The 13034-nt window shown below is 40.5% G+C and overlaps 2 protein-coding genes across 7 annotated transcripts in view; both read right to left on the reverse strand.

Annotated features, from left to right (window-relative positions):
- LOC113032036 (protein spire homolog 1-like) overlaps window positions 1–8831 on the reverse strand; it is a 37000-nt gene extending 28169 nt beyond the window's left edge. For all 6 annotated transcript variants that reach the window (XM_026184682.1, XM_026184679.1, XM_026184680.1 and 3 more), the window contains exons 1-2: window positions 8203–8831; window positions 4253–4281 (exon numbers count right to left, since the gene is read on the reverse strand). In XM_026184682.1, coding sequence (XP_026040467.1) covers window positions 4253–4281; window positions 8203–8545 — 372 coding nt within the window. In that variant the 5' untranslated portion in view covers window positions 8546–8831. The remainder of the gene's footprint in view (window positions 1–4252; window positions 4282–8202) is intronic.
- A 2961-nt stretch (window positions 8832–11792) lies between these two features.
- LOC113032650 (chemokine-like receptor 1) lies at window positions 11793–12857 on the reverse strand. Its single transcript, XM_026185662.1, has one exon. It carries the CDS (start codon window positions 12855–12857, stop codon window positions 11793–11795), a length of 1065 nt encoding a protein of 354 aa, XP_026041447.1.
- Between the last annotated feature and the right edge of the window lie 177 nt (window positions 12858–13034).

Genomic DNA, 13034 nt, shown 5'->3' on the forward strand with positions numbered 1-13034 from the left:
ACGTGATGCAAAGTGTAACAAATTACTTTCTCCAGTGAGTAATTAAGTAACAAACTAGATTACTTCAAAAAAGTAACACAAAATATATAATGTGTAAAACACATTATATATTGGCATGGCTGAAATCAGATGAAAACTAAAACTGTTAGTTTGTAGGTGGCATGTCCAAGCTGTACCACAGCAGCATGTCTGCCACACCTGCAAAGTCTGACAACAGAAATCTGAACTTTTTTTTGCTTCTGATACTGACCAACATAATAATAATAATATATGTCAGTGCAGTTCTCTACATCGAACCTATTTTAAAACAAGTGAATTCAGTGAAATTCACATGATTACATAAAAGTTGAGTAATAAGAAATAGTGCAGATGACAAAACGTCATATGTCGAAGCATAGGCTTTTTCCTCTTAGGCATAATTTTTATCCAGTTTCCTGGCCACGCTGCTCTGGGCTCTGACTATCATATGACTGGGAACAATTACCTTGGTTTTCTTGGAGATGTAGAACCCAGTGAGTTCACATATAGAACAGAGAAAACCTTTGAACCACACAACATTCTTTCCCCCTTAGTAGTTTGCCTCTACTTTTATGCTGTCTGTTTCTCTTCTTTCATGGCAGCACAAGCCTTAATGGGAGAGTAAATGCAAATGAACATTAAACTCGCAGAGAAAAGACACATAACATCTGACTGAATTTTCTGTTTACATTAAACACTGGATGTGATGTTAAACTCTAATCCCTTTCATGGCGTTAAAGCTCAGGACTTGAAAGAGCACAAGGTATGCACGGTTAAACTTTGGCAGAGGGGAATGTGATGAAGCATAATCCACAAATGCCTGAGGTTACACAGAGTCACAGGACTAGGATGCTCCACTGAGGAGTCAACAACAGCCTTTTTGCTAAAGCTGGCGCACATAATCATCATATTTATGTCAAAATATCTGCAACTCCAAAACAAAAAATGATCCATTTTTAGTGAACTCATCTATTCTGATTATCAGGCAAACAGCGTTAGGCTGCCTTATGCCGTGTCGGTGAATCCAGTTCACTGGCTATGAAGAGAAGCAAATCATCTGACATTCACAGCCAGATCATTTGCAAGAGTTCCTGCTGTTTGAAGCCGTGTGCAGATAATGCCCATCACACATATGCTCTTGTTCAGCCAGCTCTGGGCTAATTCCACACTGCATGCTATAGCAGAACGCCTTCAGTCCTGTCAAGCATCAAGCAGCTCCACCAACTTGCAGTAGCTTTCTGATCCATTCTGCCACACACTGCATTGTGAGAACTCATTTGTGGTGCAAAGCTGCTTAGCGGGGATTTGTCTATACAGTTTCCCATTCACTGCTTCTACAGCGGACTGCATGTGTATGTGCTCGGGTTATTTCCTGACAGTCCATCTGTTATTGCAGCTCTATTACACGGCAATCCAAGTCCTCAACGCCTTGAAAGCTACTGCGCGCTATCTCTAATAAACTGGGACGAAAAAGTGTGGTAACTGCAGTGACAAAACAGTTCCTAAAACTAAATAGCAGAGACGCCAACCCCTCCGTACTGTAAGACATTTCCAGAAGCTATTATCACGATCATTAAGAGCAGCTGATAATAGTGCAGTGAGAGTGCACACTGTCAGTTTTACAAAGACATTTAATTAAGGGTGAACATTCTCCCAGAGCGCTCATCAAAGGAGGAGGCCTTGCTGGGTGACATTTTAACTAGTCAATCAGAGTAGCCAGCTGGGAACTCTGCAGCCGAAAGAGGAAATAGGTTGGTAGAATAGACAGACATACAGTAGATACAGACTTTATTAATCCCATATTCAATTTATTACAGCAGCACAAGGAAAGGAAAGGAAAAGAGAATTAGTGATATATTAGAAAATAATAAAATAAAAAAGTAAGTAAGAAAAATAAAGTAATAAAAACCCCAAACTGCTAAAAATGCAGAATCAATAAAATACTATATAATAGTAATTTTTACTGTGTACAAATTTGACTTCACATAGTATGATACACTGGAAGACATGTCACAGAGATATTTTTTTTACATGTACATTAAGTGCAGTGGGAATGATATATATACATGCATTTGTTTGTAGGTATTTATCATGTGTGCATATTTGACAGTCAAACTGCTGTTGGCATGAACTGTAAAAGTAACCAAAACAGAATAACTGCTACAGCCGCTCTGTGTTTCAAACGGTCAGTTTACATATCAGCTTTGGAAGACTCATCACGGTAAGTCTTGCTCAGCCTGTGAAAACAGTTCTGTAAAATGTCCTGTCGATCTTCAGGAGATTTTCAGTTCCTGAGAAAATAACCCCTGGCTTTGGATTAACGGCTGCAGATTTAGAACAAAAAACTGTACACAGACCCCAGAGTTTGGAAAATTACAGGAGTTTTTGAGGCAGCAGTGAGGCTACACAAGCTTTACCTATAGCGACTAAAAATCAAGCTATTTTAGCTTTTGTTTCTTTATTTCATTGTAATAAACCTAGATTTATGTAATGGTACATTTGTCGAGTAATACCTTACAGAAATACTACAAAGTTTACTTTAAAGTTTAAAGAAATACTACAGTTTCCTTTTGCTTGAAGGTTAATTTAAAGGAATGTTCAGTTTTTCCTCCACATCAGAGCTGATGATAACTGTTCGCTTGGTTCATAATTCATTACTTTGCCTCTTAATACCAGCGATCAAGGCTCATTATCCATCTGTACTGTGATGTCATGTCCAGCACGCCTTTTCAACAACTGACAGAAAGTAAGAACAGAAAGTAAGGACCTATACGATTAAGAGTTCATCCTGATACCTCGAGCTGAGGTCTCATCATCAGCTACAAGGACACTTGGAGAGAACATCACTGGCCAAGATCAACACCCTAGTTTATGTTTTCACCACCTGGCTACTATTTTTTCAGTGTTACCTGTGGTTTGCACCCTAAGGTAGGTGATCTGATTTCTCTCTCTAGGACAGAGCACTGCTCTTCTATCTACTTTAGTCTTTAGTTGTCCTTCAGGGCTTATGGCGTTACTGGGCCTCACAAGTTTATATAGATTTTTTAACAATGAAAAAGATGATTTGACCACCCTTAATAATTCTGCAGTCACATACCTAGAAGCAGAGATATTAAATGCAAATGAAACACAGAAGTTTTCTCCTTAATTTCTCATAAACTAACAACAAACCACGAAACTCTCCCTGCTCGTGACAAGTGGATAAACCCAGAATCTTAGTTTCATCCTTTTTCTATCAGGACCGGCTCATCATAGCATGATGTCGACTCCATTTTTTTCGCAGTGCGTTTTTTTCCGTATGAATTCTTCTCAAAATTTAAATAGTTTTGTAAATCTGAAATTACTTCAAGGTATTAAAAAGCACATCTCATTCCTGTATCAAAAAATGCCCAGCTGTCAGCGGTTGTCATGACATCAGGACACTAACCACAATTTCGCTGCTGAACATGCAAAAAATGTGTAAATACCTCAGACTGGAGACAGTCTGGTATTTGCTTTGTTGGACTGTTCAGGTCTTTGTAAAGCCTAAAGTGAAATCCATTCCTTACTGAGAAAATGAAAGCACATTTTGAACTTGTTTCATTTGTTAAAGGTATTAGTTTTAGAGGCAGGGGAGCCAGAGCAGTGGCAGTGCAAACATTAGGATTAACACACACCCAGGGCTTACGACAGTTTCAACCATAGCACTATCTGACACTTGAAATAATCCTACAGGGTGTCCGCACTGTAATCTGAATGATATCTCTGTTGTTGTGACTGACTGCTAGCTTACTGTAAGTAGCTAATGAAACCATTCACAAAGAGTAAATATTTAAAAAGATTATCATGTCATTATTGTGGACAAGAAGCCATTATTTGTACGTACAGCCACATATTTCTCTTCATAAGTAACTCGCTAATTGAATGATTGGTTGTGTTCCAGAAAATCTGCATTTGCTCAAGTCTCAGATTTAATCAACTGCAAACAATATTCACAAACTAACTCCACCCAAAGTAATCACTTTGTGTGAGTACGCTCATTTAAAACACGTTTGAAATTAAATTTATTTATCATTTATTTCCACTCAACAAGCGGATTCCACAACATATATAAATACCAAATAAAAAAATAGATACCAAATTCTATTCACCTGCTACTCTATAAACAAGTAAATACATCCACATACAAAACATGTGCAAGTGTGTGATGATGAAATAAAAACAACAACAGCAGTATTAGAGTGCAGTTACTCACCTCTGTTGTTGTGCAAGGGCTGTATTTACCTGCAGATTAAAAAAAGAAAGCACTGTTATCATGAGCAGCAAAGAAGCATGAGGTACTCGAACTTTGATGCATAAATGAAAGGTAGCATATTATTCAGCTACAAATCCCGGTTCAGCTACAAAAGTTCTTTTTCTAGGAATAAAACAGCACTGACAGGACTTCCAACCAACTACGAAAACTGATTTACGTCTTTAATATCAAGGATGAGAAATTCTCAGAGAACATAATATTACTGGTACAGTGGTGTAGTTGTTAGTGCTCTTATCTCACAGTGCTTCATCCATCCATCTATCCATCCATCCATCCATCCATCCATCCATCCATCCATCCATCCATCATCCATCCATTCATCTATCCATCCATCATCCATCCATCCATCCATCCATCCATCCATCCATCCATCCATCCATCCATCTTCTTCCACTTTATCCGGGGCCGGGTCGCGGGGGCAGCAGCCTAAGCAGAGAAGCCCAGACCTCCCTCTCCCCAGCTACCTCCTCTAGCTTATCCGGGGGAACACCAAGGCATTCCCAGGCCAGCCGAGAGATATAATCTCTCCAGCGTGTCCTGGGTTTGCCCCAGGGCCTCCTCCCGGTGGGACATGTCCGGAACACCTCACCCAGGAGGCATCCTTGTCAGATGCCACAAACTACCTCAGCTAGCTCCTTTCGATGTGGAGGAGCAGCAGCTCTATTCTGAGCTCTTCCCGGATGGCAGAACTTCTCACCCTATCTCTAAGGGAGAGGCCATCCACCCTTTGGAGGAAGCTCATTTCCGCCGCTTGTATCCGTGATCTTCCACATTCTGATGCTTAGTTTGAACTTCAGCAGGCTGTCTTGACCATATCTACATGTCTAAATACTTTAGATTGCTGACCAGTGATTGACTGATTAGATACGTGCATTACAGTTTTCTCCATCCCTATGATGGACTGGCAAACTGTCCAAGCATCAGGTGAGATGAGATGTTAGTCTGCTTGACAATAATATTAATTCATCTGTCTTACTCTTATTTGTTGTATAGATTTGGGGCATAATAATCACCAGTGTTATTGTTTCAGATGTCACATTTTACAGTAGAGTAAAGTATCATCACAGGATTTTTAATATGTAGCACTTGGGACTTATATGCAGTTCCTCTGTGGTCAAGCACCTCCTATTTATCAGTGATAACAAGTTTGATTTTGATCAATAAACTGATTTTGGCCCTCTTTGTTCTTGCCATCATTATGCAAGCTGGAATCAATTTCAACAAAATCTCTAAGCTGTAACTTATTTATCACTTTGAGTATCATGACCAGTGACGACAAAATTCTCCAGTCGAGAACCCGCGTTGGATGAATGCGCTCCCTTCAAAAGGAAGAATGTAACATTTCTCCCGGCTACATCAGCAGAGCTTTTACATCATGAGTAAACAGCCTGTAAACAGATGACCCTCTAAACAAACCCCTGTTTTGTATTGTAATACGCAGGAATGCAACATCATGGCACCACTGACATCAGCCCACAACTTTAACTCGCATCAGTAGATTTGAATGCCGTGCTGCTGAGGTGAAGATGTGTCAACTGCATCTAAAATGAGCAGACAATCAAATGTGCCTTCAAGATGAATCAGTCAAGGAGAGTACTGGCATGAAATTCCATCTATTTCTAACAGGCATGAGCAAAAACATTTACAGTCATTGAGATGTAATAAAAAGTGTCAGGTGGCCTGGTTAAATGCTGTATTACATAGCAGACATGATGTGGGTTAAACGGCAACAGAGTCTAAAACAAACTGTGTTAGGATTTAACTTGAAGCCATGTTAGCAGATGATAGCTTCAAAAGTCCTTAACCTTTAAAACCTTTACCACACATTTATCTCATTATTTACATGAATTGCTTTGATTATTAAGCTTGTGCATTAGGAAGACAAAAGCACAGCACTTAGTAAAACAGTTTAGCTCTATTAATCAATAAACATGCAAACACATTCTCAAAATTACAGAATATAATGGATAACTGAATGAAAATCCCAACTATGACTCCAAACAGTAGAAGCTGAGTAGAAGTAGAATGCTGAATACTGTATAGCCTACATTAACCATTTAAAACCGTTTAACAACTGTTACATAATAATATTTATGCGATTGCACTCGATAAGTTCAAAATCCGTTCATATGAAAGCATTTGGTGTGTTATGTATGTAGGCGGAGCCAATAAAGCAGTCTGGGGATCATCTGAAGAACCATAGGGGTATATATTTAAAAAAATAACCCTCTACTTTTCTCTGACAAACTTAAAAAATAGTACAAGAACAAACAAATCCAAAAAACATATTGATATGCAGCCACTATTTGCAGCATGATGTCACAGTACACAGGCAACAGAGGAATAAAGGCTAGGATGACTCCCCTCTCCAGTGGTTGCATCCATGTTCCTAAAAATAACCCATTCATTCTATAACCATATAGACATACAGGCCAAAACCAGCATGAGCATCACAGCTGAGCCTCTCAGATTTGCTCAAAGACAAAGCAGGACTTGAAATGTATTGAATCAAAGGCCATAACACTGACTCAGCAGGGTTGTGTAACAGTGTGTGTACGTCGGAGCTGAGTTGAGAGCACTTCCCTCAGGCCCTCAGGTAGTCAATTACAAAGACAGAGATGGATAGGCATTAAGTCAGTCTGCTCTGCACTCTTTGGGCAAATGTAAATATAGACGAGCATGAACACACCAGCTCTTAGTCTAACAACATCAGGTGCTTAGTTTAAGCAAATGTTCACAGACGCACCCACAGAATAAGGCAATACAAATATCACATAGCATGCAGTGTCACCTGTTTTGTTTTGGTTGGATTCCAGGCTTATCCCTCAATTTAAAAGCTCGACCGTGCTAGAAAAAATATCCACAAACACTAACTCTGCCTCATGTTACACATGACCCACCATAAAGTACAATAACATCAGGATTACAACACTATAGACACACTTTAAAGGCCCGTAGGGGTAGCTTGAGAATATTACAGCGGTTTTTCAGTTGGCACATTGCTACTACTCTCTCTCTGACTCTGTTATATTTCCAGCATGGCACTAACACTGCTTTAACTCTAACTAGCTCTTTTTGTTTTATTGCCTCTCATTAATTGTAGCCAATGAATGTGGCTCCCACAGGTAGAAGTAACAACTAAATATAACCAAGACCTAAATGAAAAAAACAAGGGTGATGCATCACTAATGGTCCCTGTTCTGTTCAGGCACAAGCAGGGCAACAGTCCACGCCTTGATCTGATCAGTGCCCGCATTTCGGCTCGTAATCACATGCTTTAATCAGATGAAGCGGGATGAACAGACTGATCTGATACGAGGTGACAAAACAGGCTGACGGGCTCTTCATAAAAATAAATAAATAAAAGAGATGAAACCACATGATGCCCACACACGTGTGTTTGCTGAGGAGGAAACAGTGAAAATGAGCGGAGACGCATGAAGCCATGTGAGGGAGAGAGCGGCGGGGGTTTGTGATGGTATGTCTTTGTGCAGATGAGATCAGGTCATGGAGCCTTAAGTACTGGTTGTTTTGGTGCTACATGATGCAGATTATGGACTAATCCTGACATGCAAACTGAGCACCTGGTCAGGAAACACACACACACACACACACACACACACACACACACACACACACACACACACACACACACACACACACACACACACACTTATGAATCTTTCACGTGTGAGCTCAAAAACATGTGCGGAGCTATTTACAGGATATTTTTGCATCGCACCTCTATAATAGTCTCACTGGGGCCCTTTCTTTTAGGTTTATTGTTAACATTATACTAGAACGTGTTGGAACAACACACGTATATTATTTAAAAGACCAGTGATGGTTTGGCCTAGATCTGAGTAGCTCTAGGCACAATAATATTTTACCTTCACAGCCCTGGTGGTCCACCCTCACAGACCCGTCCTTCTGTATCCTAACACCCCCCGGTCCGGATATCCTCCTCGGTGTAGCCGCTGATGATGCTCCGGTGGCGGCAGCGCCCCGGTGCTCCGTCGCCAGTGTTCTGCAGCACTGGTAGCACACCGCCCATGCCTGTTCCTCGTTGATGGGCTGGTTATAAAGCCTCAGTATCTCCTCCAGAGACAGATCATCCGCTCCCGCTTCTTCCGGCGAGTTCATCGTGTTGTGATGCTGCTCCTCATCCCGGCGAGTCGCTGCAGCAGCATCCTTCAGCCCTCTGTTGTCCCCGCCGCATCGTCGTCCATCCATCCTTTCATTATCTCAGTGCAGGAGGCCCGATGGCGAGAACAGGTCCAGTCTCATGAGCGAGTACTGACCCGGAGGCATCGATGCTTCCCTCTTGTCTCCCCAGGTAACAGCAGCAGCAGCAGCCAGTCAATCAGCACAGCACTGGATCTGGATCTTTCCCCGCCCGCCTGATGTTCAGGCTTTGCTACCAGCAGTCATAAGATACGGTGTGTTTATGCGATTAAGCCCGGCTCGGTGTGTGTGGGTTTGTCTCACATCGCAATTCAGCAAGCTAGGCTCAGTCATTTGTCACATGATCTCTCTCTCTCTCTCTCTCTCTCTCTCTCTCTCTCTCTCTCTCTCTCTCTCTCTCTCGCTTTCTTTTTCTCTCAAAGTCCTGAGTGTGGACTGGCATCAAGTTAAAGAACTGTGGCCCCTGTAACACAGTGAGTTGTTTGGTATTTTGAGTAATCGCAAAGGGTCTGCAATATAAACTAATGTCTGCTCTCCGTTATTACCTGTTCACACGTGTTCACATGTGTCCCTGTAGAATCTGAGGTCTAATAGTCCTTTCTGAAGTTGGTCTCTGTGACTGATGTAAACATAAAATGTACCTACTCTGCTCGTTTACTGCTGCTTTCTTAATATCCTTTTTGGAGTAGACTCCCAGTTCATAACTTTCTTCTGTTTGGCCTGAACAGAACGTTTGAACGCATATCTGCCATTTCCCCCCCAGCTATTTATACATCTAACAGTGTATAAATAGCAGTGCTTTTATACACCATTTATACAACAGTTTAAAAGGGGAAAACTGAAATGCAGAAATGCAGGTGGAGAGTGAGTCTGTCATGGGCACTAGGTTTTATGCCTAAGTTTTGAATTGTTGCTGATTGTTTGGTGTTTATGGTGTTTTGTTTTCTAGTTGATATTCCCTGTTTGGTTCACCATGTTTATATAGATGGGTTTTCTTTTAAATTCTGTCCCTTTTTGCTGTCTAGTTTCATTTTGTACCTAATTCCACGAGTTTTGTGATATCCTTTCTCCCCTGTATTTTCCCACTTTTAAGGTTTTGTTGTTTCTTTCAATGCCATTTCCTCATGTTATGTTTACTTTTTTATCCAAGTTCCCTGTTTAATTATTGCCATTCATTTCCTGTTTTAGTTTGCTAGTTAGTTGTCTCCTGTGTTTGGTATTTACTTTGTCACCTGCTATTTGAATTGTGTGCACCATTCTTCAGTGTGTGTGTGTGTGTGTGTGTGTGTGTATAAGCCCACTCAGTCCTTTAACAGTGCTTCTCTTTATCCTTTTAGTGTGTCTAGCATGGCTTAGTTCCTTTTATTTCTACTTCTAACCAAAAAGGTGGATAATGTCAGCAGTTAAGGAACATTTTGACATGCTATCGCCTACTAATAACATTAATCATTCTCAGAGAGGATGGGTAGATGTGTGTGTGTGTGTGTGTGTGTCTGTTTGTGTATTTATATTAAACATACACATATGGGTATTCTACAAGTGATACATCATTACATATCCACTCGAGTCCACATGTATTATCAGAGCAGGGCTGCTGTAAATCGAATGAGCAGCAGGTGTCAGTACTGTGCTGTTGAACCGGGCTTCATGTGATCTGCCCTTTGGTGAAGCAATTGGCTGGAAAGATTCAACACCTTCATTCAAACATAAGTCTTTGTTTCCCTTTCGAAGTGTATCCACTGCTCTTATTTTAGTTGGATTAGCAGTCTATGATTACCGTCTTATAGTTATTTGTCTAAAAGGCCTTACTTTTAGCTGTTGTGTATCATCTCAGGTCTTTTTCTGATTAGCCCTCTCATTAGAATCGAACAGGCACTTGCACTTCTAGGTTGCGCTAGACTGTTTACTGCTCCCTTCACTATGGCTTACTTCATGCAGTGGCAGTTTTTGATATGGGCGACATGGGTTATTGATCAAGGTGGCATCATGGTGGGCATTAACAAAACAAGTTGCTCGCACCCATGCTGCCTTGACATCAAGCCAGCGCATTTTGGGGATTGCATAGGCACCGATCGGTTTTCTAATAAGAGCTCCCTCCATTTGCGAGGAGCTCTTGCCGTGCAGGGAGGAGAGGGGCGAAGCGGCCAGGGATTCTCTGGGTGGCCGAAGTGGCATCTAAAAACCAGCTTGCAAAATAAAAGGAAATAAAAACAAACCACCAAATACAAAAATAACAGACATTATGATATAGACTTATAATTGGCACCGATGTGTTTTCTAAATTCTATCACACACATATACGCGAAAAGTAAATGTGAGATCCCTCGGTGCGCCTTCTTGCTACTGCTGTGCTTAAGTCTCACACACAACCTGCCAAAAGGGGAGGGGGCGGGCTGCTTCCAAATAGAGCACATTTCATTCATAATATTCAAATGGAAGATGGACAAGAAAAGGTCAAAGCCAGCAGGTCCTCAGTTTAGAAAAAAAGAAAAGAAGAGGAGGAAAAACGAGGAAAAGATAGAGTTAAGCAGATGTGTCATTGGATAATGGCACTTATTATGCATCCTGAAACAAGAGAATATTCATTAGTAGGGATAGTGATAAATTTCTGTTTACCTTTAGCCACTTGGCTATGATAGTAAAACAGTAAACTGACAGTAGCCACTGAGATGTGGCTTATTGAATCTTTTGGACTGTGTTCAGCATAATATTAATTAGCCATTAATTGGAAGAGGTGTGTTGTTGATGTGTCTCCTATTCTCAATATATCACAAATTATAATTGTAATGTCTTTTAGCTGTTTGCATATGATTAAATATTGTTATTATTATCCAATGCTTTGTGTGTTCATTTAATACTACTGATACACATATCAAAGTATATTTATAACACAACACAAGAACAGTGATTATATGAGCAAGAATGATCACTACTGTCATTATTTATTGACATTCCTAAAAAAGTTGAAAGACAGAAAGAAACTATTAGAGAGACTGTTTAGCATAGTAACATCATGATAATTATATAATATTCACATATAATAATAATGAATAGAGTGAACTGTAGGAATGCCAAATATTTAATATAAAATGTAAATGTTTACATAATATTGGTAAGAACTCAGTGGTGAGCTCATAATAAGATATTAACAAAACAAAATGATTATTAATAACTAGAAATGAATGGTAGACTTTGTGAGTTAGTTAAAGTAAAATAATCCATCCATCTTCATCCACTTTTCCAGGGCTGGATAAGTAGTACAGAATACAGTAACCAAAATACATCATATACAGCCTTATACCTCAGTAATCAAATCTGACTTCTCTCTGCTCTGCCTGGTGTTCACTGACTTCATGTCACTGGGAGAGCGTGTCTCCTCTTCTTGGAAGGCACTCTCCAGCACATTCAGGATGGATTTTCGTATTTCAGCCTTAAAATCTTGTCTCAAGAAGACATACAGCAGTGGATTCAAGCAGCAGTGAAGAATGACCAAATTCTCGGAGACATATAACACAATTCGGAAGGCATAGTGAAATGTTTCATTTGGTGGAATAAATACCACCAGCTGAATTAGATCAATGATGTAATAGGGCCCCCAGCACAGAAAAAAAGTGACGATAATGGAAGCAATAACTTTAAAGGGGCGACTTGATTGGCTGGCCAGGTTGCGGTTTGTCCTGAGACGATGGATGATGACAGCATAACAAGCGACAATGACAGTGAAGGGGACTGCAAATCCTAAAAGGAAGTGGGTGATTGAAATGGTATGAAAGACAGATGGTGTTGCATATTTAAAATCCTCAACACTGCTGAAGCAGTAAGTTGTGTTTTTAGACACTTCCTCTGTGTGCATGAAAAAAAAAAATTGAATGTTGACAATCAAAGCCAACACCCAAACACACAGACTCACATAGAATGCGTTGCGTACATTTCGGTGGTTCTGAGTCCAGACAGGACACACCACAGACATGCACCTGTCCACACTGATCACCACCAGAATGTAGACACTGGCAAACATGTTCAGAGAGATTGTAGTGGCGTCCAGCTTGCACATGAAATTACCGAAAGGCCAGTGAAACCGCAAAGCCAGGAATGTTACACTAAAGGGCAGAAATGCTGCAAAGATGAAGTCAGCCACAGCAAGGTTGAGGTACCAAACTGTGTTAACAGTTTTCTTCATCCTGAACCCGGTCACCCAGATAACCAGTCCATTCCCGAGCAGACCGAGGAGAGAGACCAGGGAGAAAACAGCGATAGATATGATGTTGAAAGACTGACGCAAGTTATCCAAAGACTCATCTACATCAGGTGCGGCACTTGTATTGCTTGGACTGAAATTTTCTGGGGTCATTGCAATCATTGCTTTGAGACCTGCAGCAACAGAACAAAAACAAAACAAGTGAACAAGTGTGTTTTAAATTTCTGCTTGAGTCTAGTACAGCTGAAGTTGTGACACAAATGAAGACTGTCCATATCAGACCTTAGAGTTAAATCAACATGAACAGTAATGAATTCACTTACAGATTTAAACGTTAAG

This window comes from Astatotilapia calliptera, chromosome 11 (assembly GCF_900246225.1).
Source record: "Astatotilapia calliptera chromosome 11, fAstCal1.2, whole genome shotgun sequence".
Classification (NCBI taxonomy): domain Eukaryota; kingdom Metazoa; phylum Chordata; class Actinopteri; order Cichliformes; family Cichlidae; genus Astatotilapia; species Astatotilapia calliptera.